This window comes from Phalacrocorax carbo, chromosome 10, assembly GCF_963921805.1.
Source record: "Phalacrocorax carbo chromosome 10, bPhaCar2.1, whole genome shotgun sequence".
Taxonomy (NCBI): Eukaryota; Metazoa; Chordata; class Aves; order Suliformes; family Phalacrocoracidae; genus Phalacrocorax; species Phalacrocorax carbo.
The window spans coordinates 18,878,760-18,905,690 of NC_087522.1; the positions used below are offsets into that span (position 1 = coordinate 18,878,760).

Below are 26,931 nucleotides of genomic sequence, written 5' to 3' on the forward strand. Positions count from 1 at the left end.
AGAAACCTTTCTTGTTATTTTTGACATCTATGACCAGTTTCAATTCAAGCTGGGCTTTTGCTTTTCTAACTGCATCTCTGCACACTCTGGCAATGCCCTTGTAGCTCTTGATGGATAATCCTCCACTTCTCCATCTCTGGTATGCTTCCCTTTTGGATTTGAGTAGACCCAGGAGGTCATGGTTGAGCCATGGGGGCCTCTTGCTCTGCTTACTTCCTTTTCCTTTGTAGGGGATAAACTGGCTTTGTGCTTCCAATAGAGAGTTCTTGAAGAACTCCCAGCACTCACTAGCTCCTTTGTCTAGCCCTGAGGGAACGGAAGTTTGCTCTTCTAAAATCCAAAACCCTTGTCTTAGAGCTGACCTTCAGCACCCTCAGCAGGATCCCGAGCTCCACAATATTGCGATCACTGCAGCCAAGGCTATCACTAACCCAGATATTACAAAGCAGGCTTTCTCGGTTTGTGAATAGCAAGTCCAGCAGTGCCTCATTCCTGGTTGGCACATCTAACATTTGTATCAGGAAACAGTCCTCTATGCATTCCGGGAACTTGGTGGATGACATGCGAGCTGCCGTATTGTTGTTCCAGCAGGTGTCTGGGTAGTTGAAGTCACTCATAAGGACCAGGTTCTGTTGGCCAGAAGCTTGCTTTTAGTGCCCCAAGTATCGCTTCATCGACATTGTCATCGTGGTTAGGAGGTCGATAGCAGATGCCCACTGTGAGGTCCTGCTTGGAGACAGCCCCTTTGACTTTAACCCAGAGGCACTCGATAGAGCAGTCGCAATCACCACGGTTGACTTCGATACATTCAAGGTGTTCCTTAATGTAGAGTGCAACTCCTCCACCTCTTCTACCCTGCCTGTCCTTACGAAAGAGCCTGTAACCGTCCATTGCGATCCCCCAGCCATTTGAGGTGTCCCACCATGTTTCAGTTGCTCCTATGATGTCGTACCCTTCTGGGTGGGCACGGAGCTCCAGCTCCTCCTGTTTGTTACCTAGGCTGCGTGCATTCGTATACATACACTTGGGGTGATTGCTCTTCTGTTTCACCTCTTGGGAGACAGCTAAGGAACCTTTATCACCACACTGCTTGGCCTGACTTACTCCCCCGTTGGACATGCTGGTGTGAGCATTTTTGCAATGGATCCCACCCCCCAAGTCATTCAGTTTAAAGCCCGCCTCACCAAGTTAGCCAGCCTACTGCTGAAGATTCCCTTACCCCTTTTGGACAGGTGCATTCTGTCCCTCCCTAGCATGTTGTAGTCATTGAAGAACACCCTGCTGTCATTCATTTAAAACCATCACCCCCTGTCCTGTTGCTACAGGCCCTGCTACACAGTCTGTCCCCATCTTTCTTATGAGCCCCCTTTAAGTACTGAAAGGCTGCAATGAGGTCTCCCTAGAGCCTTCTATTCTCCAGTCTGAACAACCCCAACTCTCAGCCTGCCCTCACAGCAGGAGTGTTCCACCCTCTGACCATTTTTGTGGCCTCCTCTGGACCCGCTGCAACAGTTCCATGTCCTTCCTGGGTTGAGGGCTCCAGAGCTGGACACAGTGCTGCAGAGGGGGGTCTCACCAGAGCAGAGTAGAGGGGCAGAATCACCTCCCCCTGCTGGCCATGCTGCTGGTGATGCAGCTCAGGATACGGCTGGCTTTCTGGGCTGTGAGCACGCATTGCTGGGTCATGTCCAGGTTTTTGTCCACCAGTACTCCTGAGTCCTTTTCTGCAGGGCTGCTCTCAATGCCTTCATCCACCAGCCTGTACTGATACCAGGGGCTGCCCTGACCCAGGTGCAGGACCTTGTACTTGGCCTTGTTGAACCTCCTGAGGTTCTCACAGGCCCCCCTCTCCAGCCTGTCCATGTCCCTTTGGGTGGCATCCCGTCCCTCGGGAGTGTCAACCCCACTGCTCAGCTTGGTGTCATCTGCAAATGTGCTGCAGGTGCCCTCAATCCCACTGTCTGTGTCACTGATGAAGATATTAAACAGTGCTGGTCCCAGTAAGGACCCCTGAGGGACACCACTTGTTGATCTCCATCTGGACATTGAGCCATTGACCAGTACCTTCTGGATGCGACCATCCAACCAATTCCTCATCCACTGAACTGTCCACCCATCAAATCCATATCTCTCCAATTTAGAGAGAAAGTTGATGTGGGGGCCCATGTCAAAGGCCATACAGAAGTCCAGGTAGATGACATCTGTAGCTCCTCCCTTGTCTACTGATGCAGTCGCTCCATCATAGAAAGCCACTAAGTTGGTCAGGCAAGCCTTGCCCTTGGTGAAGCCGTGCTGGCTGCCTCGGATCACGTCCCTGTCCTCCACATGCCTTAGCATAGTTTCTAAGAGGATCCGTTCCATGATCTTCCCAGGCACAGAGGCGAGGCTGACAGGTTGGTAGTTCCCTGGGTCCTCCTTTTTACCCTTTTTAAAAATGGGTGCAATGTTTCCCTTTTTCTAGTCCCCAGGGACTTCACCTGACTGCCGTGACTTTTCAAATATCATGGAGAGTGGCTTGGCAACTACATCAGCCAATTCCTTCAGGACTCTGGGTGCATCTCATCAGGTGCCATAGACTTGTATATGTCCAGGTTCCTCAGGTGATCATGAACCTGATCTTCTTTTACAGTGGGAGGGACTTGTTGCCCAGTATTGCATGGGACATGGACCTGGGGACTGAGCCCACTCCTTCCAAGTCCCAGTCCGGGAGATTTTAGTCAATGCTGCCTATTTTAAACACATGTAGGAGTGAGAGCTGGTAGGATGGGGCAGCCAGTTGGGGTGCACAGAACAGCAGGCCAGTGCCTGGAGCTCCAGGGGAGCCTCCATCTGTCTGCCAGCCTTGAGGGATGCTCAGCTCTGTCTTGAGCACCCACCTACAGCATTTAGTCTTGCAAATGTGCGTGGACCATTTTTTCCCAAGTAGTGTATCATGCCACTTGAGCTGGGTGAGAGGCTTTTAATGCATGGTAAAACTGTCTCATAAAGAGGCATCTCTGAGGAGCACCGAGGATCTCTCATACATGGCTGATAGTTTTGACTGACTTGTCCCCCTCTGTTTTGATATGTTTTGAAAAAAACATTTCTGCTTCCAAATGACATGTCAATATGGAAAGATACCTGCATTTTAAGAGAAAACAAGTAAGGATCTTGAAAGTGTTTTGGGTTAAGTGAGAAGTTGCCACCTGACATTAGTCAATAAGGTGTTGGTGGCATTTGAATTTCAAACCTCCCAGCTCTGAGACCCTCCATGTCTGCTGGGAGGCCAGCAGAAAAATACGTGTGGGTGCATGGATTCACATTTTTGCTGCAACATATCATTGTAACCTATTAAAAAAAATTTATGTATGTCCATCGTTGCTGTGTGGAAGGGCTCTGTGCCGGTGCCTAACCAGGCTGAGCTGGAAATAGAGTCCTAAATCCAGTGTTAGTGACTCAGACTCTGGCCTGCTTTGCAGAAGTGCTGAGCACCCACTGTTAAGCGTAGCAGGCAGCAGACACTCAGCATCTTTACAGCTTAGCCAGTATTGTTTGCATGGCTGTGTAAGAACAGGAGAAAGAGCTTTAGGAGTTGGAGCTGAAAACTTCATCCTCTTTCAGATGGAGAGATGCTTGGTCCAGGAGCTCAATGGTGGGTCGTGGGGTGCTCTCGGGTTGCACAGTGGGATGGATGGCTGTCCTCAAGCACAGCTTGTATGCGGTTAGGTGAAGCTTGTTGGAAATCGGGAGCACTGCCGCTGCTTTTTCCCACCTCGTCCAGCGTCGCAGTGCTGTGTGGTTGTGGCTTTTGGGGTGTCTGGTGCCTTTCAGCTCTTGCATTTTGCAGCCGCCTCCTTCACCCTCCGTGCTGGTGGTGCGCAGTGAGGTGAAGGACCATGTCTTCCTCCCCTCTCCTCTGCGTCAGCTTTTCCCCAGGCTGTGTGAGCACCTCATCCCCAGTGTCTCACAAAGATGACAAGCCGTCAGACGTAAACGGTTCTGTTTTGTGAGCAGAGTGGCAGTGCCACGGGAGGAAATGACATTTAGCTTTTGTTGCTTGATTGAGCTGCCCGGGCTTTGCATATTAAATCTAAAGAGGCTTTTTAGCTTTGCTCTCTCCCATTGTTTGCAACACTGGCTGTGATCTATCAGGAAGGGGCTTGGTGAGCAGTATAGACAAGCAATCTCTTCCCATCAAACCTGTCCTTGCAAGAGGCCTCTCCACTAGAACGTAACACGTCCTGGTTCTCCAGAGGTTTCTGTGCACTGGGAGATGCCTGGGTGCCTTTCCAGTTCCAGCACCCAGTAATCTGGCCACAGCTCCACAGCGCTCCTGGTCTCGGGGCTGCTGGCTCCCTCCTCCTGCATGCAGCCGTGGTGCCAGGCACCAGCATGTCGACAGGGGGAAGCAGTGTGGGCAGAGCCAGGTGTGACTTGCTAATCTGGTCCAGTCTGCGTCTTGATGCTCCTCAAAAGCCTGCTCTTGTGGCTGCAGGTAGAGGTGTGTTTAAGATCCCTCCCATGAAAGGACAGGCACATGTGGGCCTGGGAGCCAGCTGGGAAATTCAAGCTTTCTGGATCTGACACGCTGGAAAAGCAGGCCTGAGCTCTTGTTACCATCTTTTTGGGTTTTGGGGCCATGTTGTATCTAAAGCCAAGTGACGTGGCTTGCACCTGGTGTTGTTCCTTTATGCCTAGCTTCTGGTCTCCTTTTAAAGTTAATCTTTGGGACAGGAGATGAGGTTGGGAGCTGACTATTTTTGCACAAGCTGAAGCTAATCTTTGCTCGGATTAGGCAGAAAAAAAAAAGGATAGTCATCCTTTATTTTGGAATGGTAGTTGGATGGGGTAGTGGGAGGGAGGGGAAGTTATACTGGTATTAAGGGGAATTACATATGTAGCATGACTACAGAAAACTTCTTCAGCAGAAAGCCTTGGCCTGTGAGTCACGGTTGCTAGAAAGACTGTTTGATTCCTAATTCACCCACTGTTTTGGCACTGAGTCACAGCTGGGTGGGTGTGCAGGTAGGAAACAGAAGCACCAGCAATACACACCGGGACTTGCGCACGGAGAAGGGGAAGGAAGTGATTTCAGACAGCGGATGTGAATTTTAACAGCTTCTAATAAAAGTGGTGGCTGGCAAGGGAAGAATTCCGAATGGAGGTTGTCCCTGTTTGCCCTTCTCAGTCTGCTCCTGCCTGCACAGGGCAGCCCCCGAGGTGCGTTGGGGCTACCAAGCAGCCCAGCTCCTGCCTTGTGTGGCACGGGAGGATCTTCTTGCTTCACTCATGGAGCAAATGCTGCTCTCCAGCTTGGAGCGGGTTTTGAGGGGGCGCCTGCCAGGTGCAGGGGAGCTATGGGGGTGTTGGCTGCCCCGCTAACAGCTCTCAAGATATCTAGCAGCATTGCTTTCCTTTGGAGGTGAAGGGAAGGGGCTTCGTGTGCTCGCGGGACTCAAGGAGATGCTGAGCTGAATGGCACACGGGAAGCCCATGAGGATGGTCGTGTCGGAGCCCACGAGTGCCTGTGGGGGCAGTGGGCAGAGCCCTGGGGAGCAGGGAGGAGATGGTATTGTGATTTGGAGGGGTCTGAGCACAGAGTATCCATCGCCCTGCTGGCTTGCTCAGCTCCCTGGTGCAGGAGGCTTTGTCCTGCAAACAGCCACCTGTCCCTAGATGCTGAAAGACCTTCTAAAAGTAACCAGCCCTGACCAGGCCCCTATATGAGGGTGGGAAATCAGAGACAGACCAATTGTATGTCCAGCCTGGCACCCTTCTGTGGGGAAGTCCGAGTGGGTTAACTCCTTCAAACCCCTTGCTGGGGTAAGAGCCACCCCCAGAGGAGAGGGCTGCTCCTAAGAGAGCATGCAGCTGATGCCCTCCTGCAGGAAGTGGGCCGAGCCAGGGCTCCTGAAGATTTGGAGAGGAAAGATAAGGGGACTGGGTTGACAAAGGAGGCTTTTTCTGGACCCAGAAAGAAACATTTCAAAGAAGAAAGGAAAAAAGGAGACTTTCATTTGGAATATTTCAAATGGGAAGACCAGAATACTTTCTTTAATAATTAAAAAGGTTACTTTTTTTTTTTTCAAAATTCTATGTTTTCTCCTGTAGGAATAGTTGGCAATTATACAAATTTATGCAAAATATTTTTAGTTTGCATTTTTGATGGGCAAGAATGCAGGTGGGAATAAGCAGCTCCTTCTGGTAGCTGGCTGTGGCAGTTACTTTGGTGTGGGGGGAGCAGAGCAGAGCCCCGACCCTCATCCTCTACCTGAGGCAGCCCCCTGGGTACGGGCACTGCTGCCCAAAGCACCCACATCCTGCCATGGCTGTTTGGTGCTTGGAAGCCACTGGAGCTGGCATTCGTGCTGCCTGGCCTCTCCGGGCCTGCTGCTGCCTGCCTTGTGCACAGAATTCAGGTGACCGCTTGTGTTACGTCTTGTTTTGGCGGCAAATCCATGTTTGTGGAAAAACTGGAAAGCTTCAGTGCATTTTTCTCTTGCATTAAAGAACAAATAGCTAAAATTTAGATAACACAAGGGCTCTGGTGCATGTTATAGAAGTCTCCAGAGATACACTCACAGCTGGCACCCTGGAGATTGCAAGGGGTTGCTGCTTGGAGCAATAGAAACTCATGGGTTATTTATTTCTACTGCTTTGATGACTTTCCAAAGGCATAAAAACTGTATCATGTTTATATTCATGAGGAACAGGGGCTGTTTTTATCTCGGGAAGGCTTGCTGCTGAGGAAGTTCCCAGTCTGTTGTCAGCTGGGCTGGACTGCTTGGGGTTTCATCCTCCTGCAGTCTCTGGTGTGGATGGCTGCAGCCTGCTCCTGCACAAACCACCCAGTAGCTGGTAGGAGACTATTATCGGGGAATGGATGGAGAAAATACATCCTGTGACTGAAGCATAAAAGCAATTTACACTAACTGTGCTATTAACCCCTTGTGGTGCTGCTTGATTAGGTACAAGTGGCTGTGCAGGGGAGGAAGGGAGAGTGGAGCCCTGGTGCTGGGCGGCATCAGGGCAGAAGAGGCACCAGAGAAGTGGGTTTCAGCAGGTGTGTGTTGATTCATCCCCCTGGTGCATGTGTGTTGTGAGGCCCTGCCGCAAGCAGCTGTGCTGGATTTTAATGTTCTTTTCCAGAGAGAGGTAGGGAGAGTAGGAGCTTACTCAAACTGAGGATTTTAGGGGCTGTTTTTTCTTCTGAAGGGCAGCAACAGGTATGTGCTTCCCCTGGCAGAACCAGTCTCTGCCTTCCTCTGCAGGTGCTGAGCTGAAACTGCTTGCGGACAGCCAGGCAGCTAAAGCTGTGCCCAGGCTCCTGCTTAGAAACAGGATGCTTTTGGGCTCTGCTTCCCTTGCATCCCACGGTCCTGACCTGCAGCCCAGTCCTGCGGGGCAGTTCCTTGCCCCCCGTGCTGGTGGCAGCGTGCAGCGAGGCCCTGGGGCTGCCTGGGAGCGAGACCTGAGCCCTCAGAGGAAACCCTTACCTGACCGCTCCTGCCTGGCCTCTGCGCTCTCGCAGCCGGGGCTGCTCTCCCGAGCCTGGCAGTTATCAGCACCCGGCTGCGAAGGCCAGGGGGTGGGCTTCCTTTCTGCTATTTTGGGGCTGTTTGCTGCTTACTCTTTCCCTTGCAAGACAGATAAAACCCATTAATGCCACCCAGCCCGGGAGGGCAGAGGCGAGCACCCGCTGTGAGCAGCTGTTGCTGGGGGTCCTGCCCTTGCCGAAAGCTCCTCACAGCATCGATTACTCCTTCACTGAAAGCCATTTATTTTAGGGATGTTACTGTGACACTTTGGAAGCATAAAAATCTGTCTTACTGAACAGGGCTGTTCTCTATCTGACCGTGGTGGTGACCTGCCTCTTGTGCCACTGATGTTCTGGTGCTTCAGAGGAAAATGAAAACCAGCCTAAGGCTCTGGATGAAAGGTAGTGACCGGGAGGGTTTAAAACAAAAATATGCTGTCCAAGCCTATGATTATAAATATATTTTTTGACTGAAACATAAGAAAGAATTATTTTTGCCTGAGGTTAGTAGTCAGAGCTAGGCCAGCTTTGCCATTGTTAGCCTCAAGTGCTGGAAAACTTGGTCATGCTGCAGAAATGATAGGATTTAAAACAAACTAAGCAGCCCCGACAGATGTCTCGAGTATCTTTGTGCTTTCTGTGCTAGAGTACGTAGAGTTCATGCCTGAACCGTCTCCCCAGTGTTTATCAGGAGCAGCAGTGTCCTTTCCAAGATGATGTCAGTGGCTTTTTGTCTCCTCCGTCCTGTGACTTGGATTTTGAAGCAACAGGGGAGACCAGGCCTGTGTCATGAGACTGGGAACAGGATCAGGAGTTTGGCCATGCAGCCGGTGGGCATTCGTGGGGGGGGGGGGCTGTGCTGTGCTGAGGGTGCAGCAGTGAATGAGCATCACGACTCCAGTCCTGCCTCGGTGATTTTGTGCTGGTGCAGGGTCGGTGAGAGGAGGGCAGTGGGTGCTCAGGGTGGCTGCAGTGCTGGGCATCATGCTGGACCCCCTTTGTTCTCTCTGAAAGGTGTTTGCAAATGTAAAGAAGGCAGTTAGGTATTTATCTTGCAAGTTAGCCAACCCTTTTAAAATTTAAGCCAGGATGCTTGTCTTCCATATTACTTGCACTTCATTAGCTTTTTGTCTCTGAAATTTTTTCAAGGGCAAACAGGACATGAGTAATTGCCACAAAAGAAAAGTGGGAGGCAGGGCACAGCATCAGTGGTTCAGCATCTTGTGAATCTGGGAAATGGGAGGTTTTTGCTATGTCCCAGCCCTTGGCAGGTCACATAGCCCCTTCTCATCTCTGCTTTCCCCCACCTTTAAACATCAGTATATGGTTAATAATGGTGTGGAACTGAAAGGTTTGTCATTTAAAGCAAGGAACTTGCTTTTCTCTGGGCCAGTTTGTCCTCTGACTTAATGTGCCTGTTGCTCAGCAGCTGCCTTCCAAACACACTTTGTTGTCCCTCACCTGCCTTGGGGCTGGCGACATTTATGAGTCATTGGTGTGACCCTGGGGGTAGCATCCTGCTGGTGGGCTGAGATTAGGTGTGCAAGATCTTTAGGTGAGCTTCCTAACTTGCCTAAAATACCCTTCGTAATAAGGTGTGGAGTGCAGCCTGAACCCTCTTTCTTTTGGAGGGTGGTCCACGAGCCTTTTGTGTTCCCTGTGGAGCATCCCAGATGCCTTTGGCTGTCCTCTTGGCTTCGCAGGTGCCCGGATGGCAGAGCCTGGGTACAGGAGCAGGGACTGTGGGGCATTTGCAGCACTGGCCCCTGAGGATGCAGGTCACGCTCTTGAGCTGCCAGGAGGGAGGATGCTCGTCTGCTGCACTGTCGTGCCGGGATTCATGTGTTCACCTTCGTCTGCCCTCTTCCCCCATTTATCAGAGAGAAATCCGTGAGCAGGATAAATATTCACACTCCATAAGTTTCTGCTTCTTTCCCTGGCCCTGGGGACTTTATGCTTTTGGGCTTTGTTTTTGTTGAGGAGGCACAACTTCAGCAGGGCTGGGTTTGGCATTTCCACCAGACCCCTCCTGAGAGTCCAGTGCCTGCTTTGCCCCTGTTAATGACGCATGGGTCAGCATGGCACGTGGGCAAGAGGGTGCACAGGGCTCCTCTCCTCTGAGAGACATAGAGGGGATGTCTTGTGGCATCGTAGCGACAGAACGTGACTGTGCACTGGGGTCTGGTTGGGGCAGGGTGACAGCCGGTCAGGACCCCCATGGGGTGCGCAGGACCTGAGGAAAGTCCTGTGGGGGACTGGGGACAGCTCCGCGCTGGCTGGGGATTTGGTTTGCTGTCTGCAACAGAGCCGAGGGAAAAAAAGGTTCTTTTAACAAAGAAACCAACATGGTTAGAATAAATGAACAGCAGTGTTTCCTTTTCACATTTTAACAATTACATTTAAGTAAATGTTGAAGCCTTGCTATAAAACACAGCCACAGCGCTTGGGTTCAGAACTGCTGCTGTGAAATGTTAGTGGTTTTTACCTTGTGTCCCCGAAGCAGTGTGTGAGGCTGGCTAGGCGGGGGTGGCTTTGCCTGCTGAGCAGCTTGGGCTGATGGGGTGGTGCCGGGGTGGGGTGAGTGCCAGCAGAGCAGCAGTAGGTCTGTAGCCCGGTGGGTGAGAGGCTGTCGGTGGTGTTGGCAGTCGCTGGGTGTGACATTGGCTGTCACACACCGGAGCGCTCCGGGCTCAGCAGGGAGCCGCTGCCACAAAAAGGCCTTTTGGCCTTTTTCTGGGAAAAAGCAGGGTGGGTGCTGAAAGCAGGGCTGGGTCCTGGGACACAGAGGGGGCAACGGGTGCTGAATGCTGCTCCTCTTCTGAAACGTTTTGCTGAGGCCCTCCCTGTGTTTCCTGGCACGTGGGGTGTGTGACCTTCTCTCCTGCACCTCCCGACAGCCCCTGAAGCCCGTGTCACCTGTCTTAATTGAAATGCAGTTTTGCAGGGACAGCACTTATTCCCCTGATGCCAGGCAGTGTTTTGTTCAGTGCTTGGGCGATGGCCCCTGCTGGCGCTTCAAGCCAGAAAGGAGATGGCAGGAGAGAAAGCTTTTGCAAACCAGCTGGTGGAAATCATGGTATTTACCAGCTCACAGCTGAGCTTGGGAAGGTATTTTTATAGCTTCACGTGGTGGTCCGTTGCCGCCCCCCCCCCCCGCTCTGAACTTACAAGCTGAATGCTGTTTTGGTTTTTGTTTTGCTTTGAAACTGTTTCACAGTCAGATAAAAGATGCTCTGTTTTCAGCTATCATCCTCCGCTTTTCAGCCCCTGTTACCTTTGAACAGCATGAAGGCAGTTTTGTGGAGGCTTGGCTTGAATTTAGAGAGAGGTGTCTCATGGTTGAACTCCTCCTGCATGGGGGGTGCCAGCTGTGCTCTCTGCAGGCAGCAGGAGGGGTTGCTGCTGCCTCCTCTCTGGTCCCAAACAGTTAAAAAGTAACCGAGCATGGTTGTGTGATCCCCACTGCAGGACTAGGACTGTCTAAAATTCTTGTGCTCCAGGGATGTTCTTGGGTTTGGGGGAGAACATGGCAGCAGCACTTTGTGGGTGATGGAGAAGAGCTGCCTGGTAGCTGTGCAAGGGAGAGTACTGTGCACAGGGCTTGGCTGTCCCGTGCAGTGATGCTCAGGCTTCTCTGTTAAAGTGGTTGCCTCTCTTGGTGGTGTTGGCCGCTCTGCTCTCCTGCTAAACACGTGGCTCTGCGTGACGGGGGGTCCTGCTGCAAGGTGGCGGCGGATTGTCGCCACTCACTGCCCATGAGATGAGAACTGATGTGGGTCTGTGGCTTCTGCGTTGGCTGCTGGATATTTAACCCAAGCACATATACTGGGCAGCGAGAAAAGATGATTTTATGTTTGGTTGTTTTTTGAATGCGAAGGGAAGATTTCTCAGTGATTTTCTCTGGCTTTGCAATTCACAGGGTCACTGGAAAAGTACGATTCATGTGTTTGCTAACAGTTGATAAGGTTTCCAGAGTAAGCTATGGCGATTTGAATATGTGCGGATGCCCTGTGAAGGCTATGCTCTTTCTAAATCCTTGGGCTTTCGTTTTCGAGGCTACCCCATATTTTACCTGGTTGTATCTCTTCCTCTCAGGCTCCGTCTCTACGCTTCCCCACTGCTGTGCCATCCCCTTAAACTTCACTCCCTGCCCTCCGTGGGGCTCTGCTGCTGCTATGGACTTTGGACCATGCTGACTTGCATCCAGGAGGCTGCTGCCACTGTTGCCTTGTGCTTCTGTCCAGAAATGGCTTCTAAGGCACTTGCAGCCTTCTCTGCTTCACCCCTCTTCCTCCTGCTGCTTCCTTTTCCTGTGAAGCCCCTCTGCAGAAACCAGCTGCAGGTAGATGTTGTCTTGTCTCCTGCTGGAGTCTGGGTGGGATGAAGGAGAGCATCACACAAATTGTTGCTCATCTCTTCTTCCCTATGGCACACAGCTTCCCCACAGCAGAGCTTGCACCCTGTGGGCTCCACACACTCCTGGAGTGCTGGAGGCACAGCCGTGCCTTGCTCTGGGCTCTTGGAGCTGGGCTGGTGGGGTATGCGTGATCCGGCTCCACTTCCCCCGTCCACGGACAGAAAGTGGGGTGAAGCACCCATGGGGATGGCAGTAAAAAATGAACCCTGCACCATGGAGCTGAGCACCGCTGGGAGATCTCCTGCCCTGGCTTCTCCACCTTTTTAAAAATCTTTGCTTGCCTTTTGGGTCTGTGAGCTCTTCAGGATATGTGTTGTGCCTGTCACCTTGTACCCAGCTGGGTCTCTGCAAGCTGTTTCAGGGAATGGATGTGGGCATTTTGTGTTTTGTTTTTTTTTTTTTTTTTTTTTTTTTCAAATTCGCAGCCATTGCTTGTGGTAAGAGGCTGTGCTGTTCAGGCTGCGGAGGACGTACACACACCACCTTCACCCTCCTCCCCAAGGGAAGGCACATCTGCCCTTGCCCCAGTCCAAGAGGGGTTTGTGGAGGGTAATTGCTCCTCCTGGCTTGTAGCATCTCTCATTTTCATGAATTCAGCTGAAACCTTTGCTGAGTTTTTAAGGTCAGGTTGCTAAGTTACACTTCTTTGGAGAAGCAGGCTGAGCAGTGTATTGCAGCCAGGAGCAGCTGCTGGCTGGGAAGATCTGGGAGTGGTGTCCCTTTGCAATAACCGGGCTCTCCTGGCCCCTGTCCCTGCCATTCTCCATCAGTCCCGGGCTAATCTCAGTACCTCATTTGGCTTTTCTTCCCCAAAACTTCAGCTTTATAAGCTTCCTTTTCTCAGCCGATTTAGTGAACTAATTGCCTGAATGTGTAGAGGAGCCACCCACAATTACCTGTGAAATGCTGTGCAGTCCTGCAGCAGGAGGAGCAGCCATTTGGCTTCTCCATCTTTTTTTGAATCCTTATTTGCCTTTTGGGGCTGTGAAGTCTTTGGGAGCTGTGTTGTCCGCCTTGGAGCTTGGAAAAGGCCTCACATGTCAGGGCATATGGCTGTCACCAAGCCACAACTCTGGAGCAGGCAAGCAAGGTCTGGAGCAGCTGGTGCTCTGCTCCTCTGCCCCTAATCCCTCTTTAGCCTTGCTCTCCTTGCTTTAACCTCCTTTTCACCTTCCCATTTTCCATGAGCAGCCTGGCTCTGGGAAGACTGGGGAAAGCTGGATCAGCACAGTGTGTGCTTGGGTTTGTCTGAGAACTGAGTGCTGTGGCAGGGCAAGAGCTTCCCTCTTCCCAGGAATGGGACGTCTCTGGAGGGTCACCATCCTCAGGCATTTCCAGATGTGTGGGAGGTTTTCTTGCTCAGTTCCCTGGGAAACCATGTAAATTGGTGAGGTATACTGGGGTCCTTTTTGGATTGTGAGAGTAGTGCGTTTAGGGTTATTTTTTTCCCTTTGCTGTGTTGCTGGACTTCTGCTGTGGCTGATGTGGTGGCTCCTCCATCCTTCCCCTGGGTAAGCTGGAGAACGTCCTCTCAGGTTGGGCTGGGAAGTGTCCTCTGAATATTGGCATCTCCCAGATTGAAGTAAGCAGGGAGGACAGGCTGGGTGTGTGTGCGTGCAGTTGCTTGCAGGGAGGGATGCAGGACCTGGATTTCCCTGGTTTAACTTGCATTAACCTTTTTCTATCCCTCACTTCTCTTTACCTCTGCTTATCCCTTCCCCTCTCTTTCCCTGGGGTGATGGAGAAGCCATCCCTAAGGACATCACCATGGGGAAGGCACCAGACACAGCACAACTTTTGAGATGTGTTTTGCCTCTTTTTTTCGCCTTTTATGTCACAGTGGCTTTTTTTGTTAGTTTGTTTGCATTCAGTAAAAGCCTGGGGAAGCAGTACCCGTGTCCCCCGGGTGTCACGGGCTGTGGCTTGAATGAGGGATGCTGGAGCAGGTTGCTGGGCTAGCACCCTGCCTGGCAGAGCCGGCTTGTGCCCTGCTGCAGTCCCCAGGGCTGGTGGCGGGGGACCTGGCCCGGTGACTGTTCTCACATTTCCCCGTCTGACCATGGACTGGGAGTGATGGAGCTGTCACTGGGCTCCTGTCTGAGCTCTTGCACGCAGCCAGAAGGATTTTTCCACCCTTGTCAAGACTTGATTATGTGCTCTCCTTTCTACCAAAACACTGAACAGCAGCTAAATATAGGCTGTAACAGCATTGATTATGGCTTTTCTAATTGAGCTTTACACTCCATCAGGGATCTTTGCTAATGGGATGTGGCATCCTTGATAATGCCTAGGTGTGGAACCTGCTTGGGAAGCATACGTAGGTGCAGTGTGACATCCTGGTGGCATCAGACCCCAGATGACAGTTGCTGCTGAGGCCTCTGGAGTTGTGCAGGGTATGGTAGGTCCATGGAGATGGAGTGTGCTTGGGAATTCAAGTTCAGATTTCAGATCTAAACAGGTTTCTAGTTGCTTTGCTCTTTCTGATAGAAATAATTTTCTGCAGCTATGCAACTTAAAAATTGTTCCTCTAAGGGTGTGAATTCTTCCCTTTTTACCCCTATGTGATTTGTCTGAGTGGCACTGTGGGCACAAAGGGATGTTAGCACTTAAAATGCTAATGCTGTTCTGCCATGATGGAGATATACGCAGGAGCGTTTAAAAGCACTGAGATTTCCATGCAAGAAAAAAGGATTGTTTTGAACTCTGGCAGAGCCCAGGACTCATTTATGCAGCACAGCGATGTGTTAAGTTACATCCCTGTTGTCTTGTGCCAGTGAAATGTGTTACAACCAGAGGTACATACGTTTTACTGAAATAGAAACAACTCAGGATGCTAATTTTGGTTTGTATCTCCTGGCATAGCTTGTTTTCACATCGATGCAAGTGAAGCGTGGGGCTTGGAGTGGGCAGGATGGTGCTTTGTGCCTGCTGCAGTTGCAGCAGTGCCTCTCCAGGGCCGGGTCAGTGCTGTCCCTGCAGCCCTCCCTGTCCCCAGAGCACTCAGTGACAGCTCTGTGGAGCAGAGTGGCATTGCCTGGGAATCAAAGGGAAGTGCAATTAATGCAGAACTGCATACATTTCTCAATGTAAATGTCGAAACATGGTTCCCATCCCTGCTCCGATGGATGCATCTTTCAGGGTCTGGGTAAGAGGCCCCTGCGGTGAGCACAGGGGCTGCCCGGCTCCTGGTGGCTGTGGCTGCTGCCTCTAGCCGAATGCGGCCCCGCCGTTGTTGTGTGCCTGGTGCATTACCGTCCCACAGGAGCCCTGCACAGTGCCATAGCTCTGCCCTGGCCCCTGCGTCGCCGCTTGCCTGTGAATTACATCAGATGCCAACGCCAGTCGGGAGCTGCTGTCACGTTTGTAAAGGGAGTGAAAAACGATCATAATAAACGTAGTGGTGACAGGCAGCCACCCAGGGTCAGAAGCTTCTGCATGATAGACTCTCCCTGTGCGACCTTAAGGACTGGCTTAGTGGAAATAGGATAAAATTTAGTGCTGTAACGTTCAGGGAGGCAGAGCGCTCGCCCTGCCATCCACACCAGGAGCTCAGCTCTGTGTGATCCTCTGGGATGGGTGGAGTAAGCTGGGTCTGAGCTGGAGGGAGGGCAAGTGAGGGATGTGGAAACAACCATGGGGAATGAAAGCTCATTTTGTGAGAGGAACCTGAAAGAACTTTCCTCCATCAGCCTAGAATAATGCAGGCCAAAAGGGGCTGTGACTGCAGGATAAGGAAAATGAATTATGGGAGCAAACACCAGAGAGGGGGAACAATTATTTAAGCTAAAGGTTAATATTGGCACAAGAACAAATGAGTGTAAACCAGCTAAGAATTAAATTTTGCATGGAAATTTGAAGGTTTCGTACCATTCAGTACGAGATTTGGGCACAGCTTTGTGTGATGAGCCTTGTGATGAGGGGCCCTTTGCCTAGCCCCCCTCGGGGTGTGCTGGGAGCTTGGTTGGGCTCAGGTGTGGGCTCTGTGGCAGCTGGGGACGGGCCTTGGACAGCCTTGGGGTGACCCAGCCTGCAGCCCTCGGCACATCCCCTCTTAAAGGGAATTTGTATCATTTCAGTCTCGAACCCTCTGGTTTGTTTATTTGCTTAATTCTGATTATCTGTGAGTTTTGAGGTGGGGTGGGTGCTAGAATGCTTCATGTGCTGTTTATGCTGATTGTGGCTTGCAGCTCAAGTGCAAATCCTAATTAAAATACACTAGCGAAGGGCAAAGGCTTTACTAAAATAGCAGCAGCTTTGCAAACGAAGAGTGCAGTTTGGGGTTGGGAAGGACCGTATGGTCTCAGTACAGTGACAGCGTTGTGAGTTACAGAAGGGTCCTGGCTTGAAGAAGTCATCTCACCTACTGAAAGGGGTATGCTCTGTGTTTTCTCCCCTCAAGGTCTCTGGACAGAAAGCTGCAGCGACCATTCCTGGGGAAGTCGCAGACGCTGCCCAGCATCCCACAGTCCCCCGTTTTGAGCAGGCTTCCCCTCCTCGACTCCACAACGTACAGGGAAGAGATGCCGGAGCAGAAGCACTTGGCCTCTGACCGACAGAAAGGCTGCACGGTCCCTTCTGCTGGTGAGTGCTGCAGTGCTGGGACGAGCTTCCACCCCATTCTGCCAGGGGACCTGCAAAATCCTAGCAAACCTTTTCTGCTTCTTCAGGGGCAAAAATAACAAAACAAATCCAACGCCAGACTGTGTGGGGTTTATCCTGCTCCAAAACCAGCCCTTCGTGATGAGGTTTGCTTTGGTGGTTTTTTTGTTGTTCTTTTTTTGTTGTTGGTTTTTTTGTTTTTGGTTTTTTTAACCCTCTCCGAGCCTTTTGTTGAGCCAGTTACTTAAACCTCCCCATCTCTCTCTCATATTACACTGGCAAAAAAGCAGAGTCTGCTTGTGAAAGCCACCCCATCCGTGGAGCTGATGCTCAGAGCCTTCTGCCTCTGGGCGAGCTGCATCTCCTGCCCACCCATGCTGGGGTGAGCTGCTGCCTCAGTGGCTCCCTGGCCTCTGCAACAGGCCAAAGTGCCTCTTTTCTATGGAGTGAAGTGGCTTCAGGGCACTTACTGCTGGTCTCCATCAGCAGCAATGGCAGAGAGTGGCAGTGTTGTGCTCTTCCCACTGTCCTGGCCCAGGGTGGGGATTTGCTGCAGTTAAGTGCTCCCCAAGCTGGTAGTGTGTGTTGGTCTTCAGGTCAGCTGAGGGTTTTTATCATGTTCTGCTACTCATGTGCTGATCCTGATGAAATACTAATATGGTTGGGCCAGCTGCTCTGAGCAAGTTTATTGCCAAAACGATTGATGGCCAAAGCGTTTTAGTGCTTTTGGTGCCAGTGGAATCATGCTGGGGCCATAAAAATGATGGGGAAAGGGATTATTAGCACCGAAAGTCTTGCTAAGGCCTGCAAGCCAGGGATGACAATCCAGCGCTAAACAAAATCCCTGTAAAACAGCTCCCTTCAAACAGCACGCTTGGATTATTATATTTTTATTTTTTTAAATCTAACCTGCTCACAGTCAGGTCACTGTTGGCTATCCAGCAGAGCAGCTGTCCAAGCCACGGATTAATTTTAATGCTCTGCAGGCTGTGTTTCATTTCCTGGTGCTGCTAATTGTCCTAAAAGTCATGCACAGAGAGGATCTTGGCATGCTGCTGAGCCTGTCCTACTGCACTCATTGCAGCGGTGCTCCTGGCTGTGATGCAGCACCCGGGTGACTGCTCTCTGCTGCATGCAGGACCCTTGGTTTTCCTTTCAGCCCATCAAATTGTTAGAGAGGGTCTCGGTGTGGGAGGAAGACCTGTGGGAAAGCTTGTGTAGCTGAATCCTGGGGACACAAGGGAGTGGGACACTTGTGAGTAGGTAGGTAATTGGAGGCAACTCCATTGCTTGGAATTGAAGATGGCTTGTGAGGTTCTGTGAGCCCTCAGGATTTCCTGGGTCATGGTTTGCAAGGACAGACCTGAATCAATGGTGGAGGTCTGCGTACTGGTAGAAGGCAAAATGAAGTGCTTTGCGGGACTTGTGCCTGAGAGAGCAGGTCCCTGGTTAATGTGCTGGTGCTTCCAGGGAGCTGTGCTGGAGTTGGAGGGAGGGAGTGGGAGGCTGGTGTAAGACCATGGGCTGAAGTCCTAGCGTGAGTCGGACCTACTGCAAACCTCATCACCTTCTGCTGCAAACGCCTCCTCTTGCGTGAGTGCCTGCGTGCTTGTGCACTGTGGAACAGCCACCCTAGAGCAAACCCTGTGCACAGCCCTCCCTGCACAGCGGGTGTAAGGAGGAGCCCTGATTGCACGTAACAAGTGCTTAGGATGTTGCTTTATTCATGCTGGAAGGTGCCTAGGATGCCAAGAAGAGGGAGGAGTATGAAAACCCTCATAGGTTGGAAGGCTCCCTCCACAGCCAGATCCTTGGATGAATGAATGAGGGGTTGTTTTCTGTCCAGGTCCTCCCAGGTTCTTCTCCTGGCTCCTTGATACTCAGCTAGGAACTGCTAGTTAGCTACTCATTAAGGCTATCAGCATGCTTTCATGGAGGGGAAAAAAAAGGATAGATGCATTTCTCAACATTGCCTGGCTACTGTATCAGTCTCTCGCAGCCTGGCTCACAGGTTAGGCAGTATTTGCCTGCAGTACACAGCACTGAATTTGTCTGAGCCCTGGCACAGCAAGTGGTGGCCTTGATCAGTGCAGAAGAAGTGGCCTCGCTTGTGGGGATGCAGCAACCGCCAAGGTGCAGGGATCACACTGCTCGCAGGGTGTGATACATGGACAGCAGGACAAGAGCAGAGCAGTGCATGGTGCCAGAGGTTAATGAGTCCCAGTATGCTGATGAGGAAAACAGGAAAACAGTATTCTCACTTATGAATGAGAGCTGGGCTGCAGGGTTTTGGGAGGGAGGGAAGATCCTTTCTTTAAAGAACTTGAGAATTTGCTTTGAGCAGGTGCCACCGGTCCCGTTTGAGGCAGGGGGGGACACACAGCCGGGGGGGACACACAGCCAGCCGCAGCAGGGGACACATGGCCGAAGCCACCTCAGGAGAGGCTTGCCCGCGGGGGTGCAAGGCTCTGGCAGGAGCAGGGCCAGTTTGGGAGAGGTGGTAAGCTCATCTTCAGGGAGAGTTCACTGCTCTGTGGGGAAGAAATGGGTCTCTGGCTCACTGCTGTCCTCGGGGCTGCAAGCAGAGGAGCTGCCAAGTGAGGTGGGAGCAGCTGTCTCTTCCTGAATGGATGAGATGCAATGTCCTCACCTGACTGCCAGGACATGTTCTTCAGCCTTTTGTTTTGTGTCCCACAGGAGTGCCGGGACTCCTGCTCTGTGGGAGGTTACAGGAGACTGTCCTGCTGCGGCACCATGGCTCCTGTGCAGGTCCTTGTGTGCCCACGACCAAGGTGTCTGATGGGGAACCGGGGCCCTGAGGATGGTCAGGAGAGCTGAGGAATGGTGAACTGGGTTTCCTGTTGGTCTGGTTTTGTTGTTGCCCTCCAGGTAACCTGCAGTAAGTGGTGGTGTGATCAGCTGGCTCTGAGCTCTCCTTCCTTCACCCCCTTGCCTGGAGCAGCTCTCCTACGTTAACCCAAAACTCCTGATGGCCATGAGCCTAAGATATAGCGAGGGGGAGACAACAGCAAACAGGGCTTCGTCAAGCAGCGGCAGCTCCTGCCTTGTCCAAACCATTATCCGTTCGGTGTCATGTTTTGCAGTGTGCCAAGAGGGTTCACACATGCTAACAGCACAGAGAAATGAGCTGCCTTTCACTTGTCCTTCCTTCTTCTGTGCCTCTGTGAAGTTTTAGGAATGAGACTGAGAAACACTTATTGTGTTTTTCTGCGTTCTGGTGCAGGCAGGGGCTTCTTCACTGCCTTTGGTTGCCTGCAGCTCTTAAATGCCAGCCTGCTGCGCAGGGAGGTCACTGCATGTGTTTTCATGCCTAACCCCTTGCAGTTCCCCCTGCCTTGCACCTGGAAGGAGCAGACCATGCTGGAGCTCTTCACTGCCTTCTCTCTCCCTTGCCTATCGTGCAACATGCTGAGCTCTTCAGAAACTGGCTTCGTGCCCCACTGTGAAGCTGTGAAGAAGCTAACTGGTAGCACTGTTGGTGTGAGCTTATTAGGAGTTATGCCCATGGGAGGAAAAGAAAGAAGCTGAAAGGAAGCGGCTAGATTTGAGCTTAGAGCCAGGACTCTGGAATTAATTTTCCTAATTCTCACAGGACTGTTTTGAATATCCTTCCACAACATCTGGATGAGTGTCAGTTTCGCATCTCTGTTGAACTTAGCGTGGCTATATGGCCCCCTCCTGAAACAGCTTTGCTTGTGAAGATGCCCACCTTGTGCTTTCAGCTGGGTGGTGGTGCTGGTTTCTGTGCTCTTTTCCACAATGATTTGCTGTTGGATGAGGGGAAGGCTCCTGATTCTGAGACTTCAGCCCAGTAATTGGGCAAAATATGCCACCCTCTGTGCGAGAGAGGAGCAGAAGTGTCTTTTTACACCAGCCCGTGCATTGGCATTGGTGCTGAGGAAAACCTTTTGTGCTGTTTGCAGCGGCTGAGGGATCAGCCTGCACGTGCTGAGAGAAGAAATGCCTGTGCTGAGAGGCAGTGGGTCTCTGTCCTTGCTGCCTCTCCATCCTTTATTGCATGTCCTTCCCAACACTTGAAATTCAGAAAGAAGAAAGGTTTTACAGCAATCGTCATTGCCAAGCCCAAGAAGATGGTTAATCTTTTTAGAGGTGCTGTGTTGCCAGGCATAGCTCTGGATGGCAGAGAGGGGACCAACCTCAAGGCAGAAGAGCATAAAGATGGTTAGGCTCCCGTCTGTGGGCTTGCTTCTGTGCCTGGCATTTCCTCTCCAGGCATTTCGTGATTTTTTCCCTCTGCCCTCTCCAGGCTCTGGGCTTGATCATTGAGGTACTTGTTTGGTAAAAATCAGGAACAAGCTCCTTCAGCACGTCAAAAAGCTTTTAGGGTAGGCAAGGTTGTGGCTTCTCATTCCCAGGAAGAAGGGACCATAGGCTGCCTGCCCCAACAGGGGAAAGGTTTGGAGGGGAGCAGCTCTGCTGCTGGTCCTGCTGCAGGACTGCCCTGGAGGGTGCAGCTGCCTGCTGGTCCCATGGAGAGAGTAGAGACTGAGAACAGCGAAAACAGCGGAAATGTGATCCTGTTGGTTTGTGGGGCTTGAACGCCTGACTCCTTCATCCTCAGGAGAGGTATCCCATGTGGAGGAGTGGGTATGATGGGTGGCTGTCCTTTCCCTTGTACCCTGTCAGCTGGGCTACGTTCAGCCTGTAGCCTTGGTCCTTCCTCACCCACGGTGGCAGAGCAGTGGTAGCTGTGTCTGGGCATGCTGCGGGGCTGGGAAGGAATGGCTTTGGGGACAGAGGATTGGGGGTGGGGGCTGAGGTATTGCAGATGAGTGGGGCACACCAGGGCCGGTTCCTCCTTCTGTGTGTGATTTTCCTGTGTGGTGGGTGGGTCTCCTCCCAGGCTTGGTGCCTGTGTTGTGGCGTTTCCTGCTGCATCCCCAGAGCGATGCTATCTTGTGGTGGCAGTCTGGATCTGGGCTCCGATTGACGTGTTTGTGCCTTGAATAATCACAGCTTTCAAACAGCAGTTCCTGTGTTGTATGAGTTGACATTTGGAGAGGAGCAGCAGCAGCTTATTAAGTTGAAAGTAGGGGAGGAAAAAAAAAGATGCAATGCTAGGTAGTGCTGTGCTCCGGGTTGCCTCTTTGCATTTTTAAGCTCTCTGCCTTTCTCTTCTTCCCTCTTATCCTCGTGATTCTCCTGGTTTCGATTCAGTACCTTCAGATCCACTGGCAGGGCTTTGCACGCAGTGAACTGTCTTTACACCTTAAAAATCTCAGGGAGCTTCGGGAAGAGACCTGTTTGTTGAGATGCAGAAGATGGAGTGGCTGGTCGCTGCTCTGAGGCTGTGGTGGCTTGTCATCCAGCCTGTCTCTTGCCATATTCAATGTAAAGCCCACAGCCTTGCTGGGTACACTAGACTTCTCTCACTGAATTGTGGCTGTTTTTTACCTTAGGGCCTTTATCTGCTTTAAACTCTTGGAATTATTTTGCTTGTCAGCCCTGGCGTAGCAGGGACATGGTCATTTGTGCTGGAAGATGCTGGGTTTTTCAGAAACCAGAAATAAATTATCTTGCCTGGGGAAGATGCTGCTTGCAGGAGGGGGAGAGTTTCTGAAGACAATCATGTAAGATATCATTTTGGGCTGCAATGGCTAATAATTGATCATTTTTACAAGAACTGAGCAAGAGGGTTTAATTGTTTATTTGTTATGACAATTGAGAAGCGCTTTTGGCTGGGGGGTGGGAGGCAGGGCAGGCTCCAGATGTAACGATGAGATTGGCAACAGAAAGCATGCGACATCCAAGCTCCTTGGAAAAGAGCAGAGCAGTGATATTATGGAGACATTTCCTACTGTGTTTTGTTATTTCCCCTTTTGTTGCAATGAAATATAGTCAGTCCTATCCCAGGAGTGCCAGCTCTGCGTGATGCTGACTGTCCTCTGCTGCCACTGCTTTCTCAGCATCAATGAGGTTTTGTCTCTGAACGCTCCAGCCCTGCAGTGCTGCATCAGCTGATGCTCCTGGCAGTGGGCTGTGTGGAGCTCGAGAAGACCAGGGGCCTGTTTTCTGTCCTCGGTTAGGCTGTTGATTTGCTCTTGGCTGTGCCATAAAGAGTTTTCTGGAGGAGGAGACAGCAGTAAATCCTTTTGCAATTTGCAACATTTGTGGTGTCTCAGTTTTCCTATTCACAATGGAAGATTTATTTTCGTTACCAAGTACAGAGTGTGTGAATACCTGCAGGAGTACCTGCAGGTTTGATACTGGCATGTAGCAATGCTAGCAGCAAGAACTGTGTGTGATTCTGATTGTAGGATTCTCATTCCTCTAAAAAAACCCCAAAACCCAACAAACCAACAAAAACTGAAAACATTTACTTTTAATGTGGAATCTCTTGTTGGACTTGGGGTGATGAAGAATGAGTGAAGTTTTATATTTCTTTATATGACCCTTTTAAATGGAAGTTAAATAGCAGGAATTTTTTAAGTATTAGGATTTTGGTTTGCTGATTATTCTGAATAATAATATTTATACTGCTGTAGTGCCTGGAAGCCCTGACTCTGGCCAAGTCTTCATTGTACTCAACTGTATTCGACCAGTTCCTGGCAGGAAGGTGTTGGGGGCTGTGGGTATCTGAGGCTGGATAGGGTGGGAGCAGGGGCTCTTGCCTGGGGTAGGCAGGGGCAAGGGGGACCCCTCTGACCCCCTCTGGGCAGTGAGTTCTGTAGCACCTGTACCCCACGGCATGCTGGTGTGTGTGGGATGGCCAGAGGAGGTCTGGGCTGTCCACCGGTGGGCTGGAGGGATGGGACGTGGCTCTGATGGGGTGGCATGTCCATCTGCTCCCCAGGGGAGGCCTGGCGGCTGGAGGACGACTGCACAGACCCGCCCAGGAACCCCCAGCTTGGCACAGCGGTGGAGGACGCCCCCTTCAGCTATTTCCGCACCCGCTCCTTCTACATGAGGAAGAGCCTGTCCGTCGACAATCACCTGGGGTCCCTGGGCTATGCCATCCACCCGGCAGAGACGAAGGCTGAGCGCGTCAAGACCAAGCTGCGGCGGCAATTCGTGAGTATCAGGGCGTCTGGCCCTCCTGTATTCACGTGCACGTGGCTTCCCAAAACACCGACATGTCGGAGAGCTATTTTTATGTGCAACATTACCAAAACAACAGAAAAACAGGCTGCTCTAGCCTAGTGGAGCAGATGGCGGCGGCAGCAGCTAGAGTTTGCCCACGTCGTGGCAGAGCCCCTGCCTGCCTCGCCTGGCAGGGTTTCTGGCTCCCCACTTCCCACCGGGCTGTCGCTGGCTTGGAGGCTGGTGTTGCTCAGCTGGGTGATGTGTGGGGCGAGTACTTTGTCTCTGGGCGTTGTCCTCCAAAGTATGAAACAAGGTTGAAAGTAGGAAATTACTTTTCCTGTCCTCTGCCTCACCTGCAGAAGCCACTGGGTCTTTTTGAGTGTTTGCAGACAGGTGCAGCGAGGGGCTGGGGCCAGCAGTGAGCCAGTGCTGAGACCCTGGGGCAGCTCAGCCCTTTCTGGCCCTCCAGAGCATCCTGGTGGTGGGATGACAAGGACACGTCAGGGCTGTGCTGCAGCTGCGGGAGATTCTGATCAATGTTTAATGGGCTTTGCCTCTTCTCTTTCCCAGAGACACCCGATATAGGGGTTCGTATGGCCTTCCTCCTGCCTCGTTACTGGCCTTGGGGTTGTAATGAGGGCTCGGGTGTCCCCATGCTGGAAAGCACTTGGTGTTTGTTGGAAATGAGTGAGAGCATTGGTACAGTGGGAGTGGAGGGGGGGGTGGATGCCCATGCAACAAAAAGTGCCGCCAAGAGCTGCTAGCCGAGGCAGTGGGGCTCACCCTGCCCATAGGCTTCGGACAGACGCATCTTCTGAGACCCCCTGCCCCTGACATCGCTAACTTTCCTCTAGCCTGCGGAGGGACTGATCCCCCTGCCAGGTCACACAGACTGGTGCTGCTTCTGGTGACCCTGGGCTGTGTCACTGCTTTACCGTGTGGTTTTGGCGGCTTGTGCTTGGACGGACTGTTGAACGTAGCTTCTCCTTTCCTCCCCAAGAGGACAGTTCTCATCTCAGCAGTGTGTGGGCGCTTTTCCATGCACAGCAGCATTGGATGTGTGTGAGGGTGAGTCTGGGGGAGCTGGTCACGACTCTGGTGCTGCCAGCGGCACCCGTGAACTGCCTCTGTGGGAGCTGCTGCCTTGGGCTTGGGAAGCAGGTGAAAGCCTTAGGGTTGGAGATGAGCAGAAGTGGGATGGGGTATCCGATGAGCGGCTGAAAGACATTTGAGGTGTTTAAGATGAGGCGGTCCTGCTGTGAGGTAAGACATGGATATCTGCTTTGTCTTTCAGCCTGGATCTGCAGCCCCCAGCTGTGCCCAGGACAGCGGGAAGGAGAGGTGGTCTCTGAGATGTTGGGGACCGTTCCTCTTTGGGAGTTGGTCTTTCAGTATCTCTGTGGGACCTGTCACCCACAGCCTCCCTTCTGTAGGGGAGAGGGGTGCAAAAGTCTTGGAAGGACTTGGGGTCTCAGCCCAACCAGTGTTCTGGTGCCTGTGGAGGGGTGGGATCTGTCCATCCCCATGGGACAGCCTGCTGCCCCTGCCTGTGGGGCCAGCCCCACTGCCTGCTCAGCACCATGCCAGTAGCTCTCTCTGCTGTCTGCAACTGTTTTGCTTTGGCCTTTGACTTCATGAGGTTCTGGGGACCTTTAGCTTTCCTCAGTGTACCCATGGAGTTGATTTATGTCCGTCAGGTAACAGAGCAGGATTCTTGTAGGATGATTTTTTTTTTCTTTTTTTTCTTTTTTTCCTTGCCTAGTTTGTGTGAACAGCTAAAAGATGTTGTTGCTGTAGTCTCGGCCACAGGCTGTGACCTCGTGAGACCTACTGAGAAGAGCAGACTCATCCTACCTGGAAGGGACATCAACAGGACCCTTCAGTGGAGGCTCGGGGAAGTGGGTTTGAAGCAACCTGAGCCAGCAGCTCGTCAGCTGAGACTTGGGGCGGTACAGGACCAGTATTCCCCACACAGCTGGAAAGCCTGGCTTTTAAGTTCAAAGTAAAGTTCCTGCCAACCTGGGGAAGTTATTTCCAAGAACAGGTAGCTAGTGCTGGGCTCCACGTCTTCCCAAGGTTTGGTAATTACTTTCCATCTCTGTCCTGGAGGCGTTGCAGTTTCCCCTGGGTTCGTGTTGTGCCCTGGCCTGCTGTGTGGTGCGTGCCCTACCCAGCCCGGCTCTCTGAGCATGGCTGGTGGAGGAACTGGGGCCAGGTGAGAGCTGCTGTCCTTGTGCATGGCAGAGCATTTACAGGAGAGAATATGATTTGCCTTTTCTGCAGTGGCTCATCTGGGACCTTTTAGGAAAATCCATATTTAAAGCTTGATTCATTTTTCTGGGCCGTTGCACTTGCCCAGCTTGTAACGTTAGATTTCTTTCTTTGCTCTTTCCACACTGACAGTCTGAGCTGCCTTTGCCTTGCAATGCAGCTGCTCGGATTTCTTTTTTGGGAATTGCTGGGAGTGGGGAGAGGCTCCTGATGCAGGGCTTTTGTGGCGGGCAGCTGGGACCATAACCTGCCAGGGTGGATGGGGATGGGGCAGAGCTATTGCCCATGTGCATCCTGTGCTGTGCAGCTCTCCCACATCCATTTGATTAGGCTCTCTGCCTAACGAAGGCTTTACGTTTGGTCATGGGTGTTGGAGAAGCTCAGAGCTTCTCCAAGTGAGAATTTATTGTAGCTCACCTGAAAACATTTGAGGCTTGCCTGCCTGCACCCCTGGGGTATGGCATGCTGGAGCGCTGCTGGTGTTGCTGAGGCATCCTTCTGCTTCCCTGCTGATGCGGAGGGAGCACCTGCAAATCCTGCTCCAGGCCCCTTTCCCCAGGAGCAGCCTCCTTTCCCATGTCTGCCAGAGGTGAGCATGCCTGCCTTCCTCCAAGAGTGCAGCGGAGGGCGGATTTCCCCAGGCCATGTAGCTGGTGGCATGTGTCTGTGGTCCCACTGCTGGCATGTGATGGATCTGCACGTACAGATTACTTGAATTTGCATAATTTGAATTTTAAATTAATTCCAATTTTTGTGATTGTCAGAATGAGTTTTCTTTCTAATAAGCCTTTCCTGGTAACTCCTCTCAGGCTTGTAATGTTGGCAACGTTTCCGTCTTTGAGAAAGAGGTGCAATTGATTGCTCTTGACATGCGTCTCTCAAACGGATCCCCTGCCTTGCCCCAGTGGGTCCAGTGTGTCCGTGCTGTGACGGATGTGGCAGCCAGGGCCAGGCTGGGGCTGTGCTCTCAGACCTTGCGTGGGGTGTTTTGAGTCACTCAGTGATGAGCAAGGGACTGTTTTGGGTTTCATGCCCTGACAGATCTGCACTGCCTCCGAGACGA

The 26,931-nt window shown here is 51.8% G+C and overlaps 1 protein-coding gene across 1 annotated transcript in view; it reads left to right on the forward strand.

The window, feature by feature from the left end:
- Positions 1-26,931, forward strand: part of LOC135315263 (ankyrin repeat and fibronectin type-III domain-containing protein 1-like) — a 236,040-nt gene that overhangs the window by 37,551 nt on the left and 171,558 nt on the right. Inside the window, exons 2-3 of the mRNA XM_064462236.1 lie at positions 16,333-16,514; positions 23,368-23,585. Of these exons, the coding sequence (XP_064318306.1) occupies positions 16,454-16,514; positions 23,368-23,585 (279 nt within the window). The 5' untranslated portion in view covers positions 16,333-16,453. The remainder of the gene's footprint in view (positions 1-16,332; positions 16,515-23,367; positions 23,586-26,931) is intronic.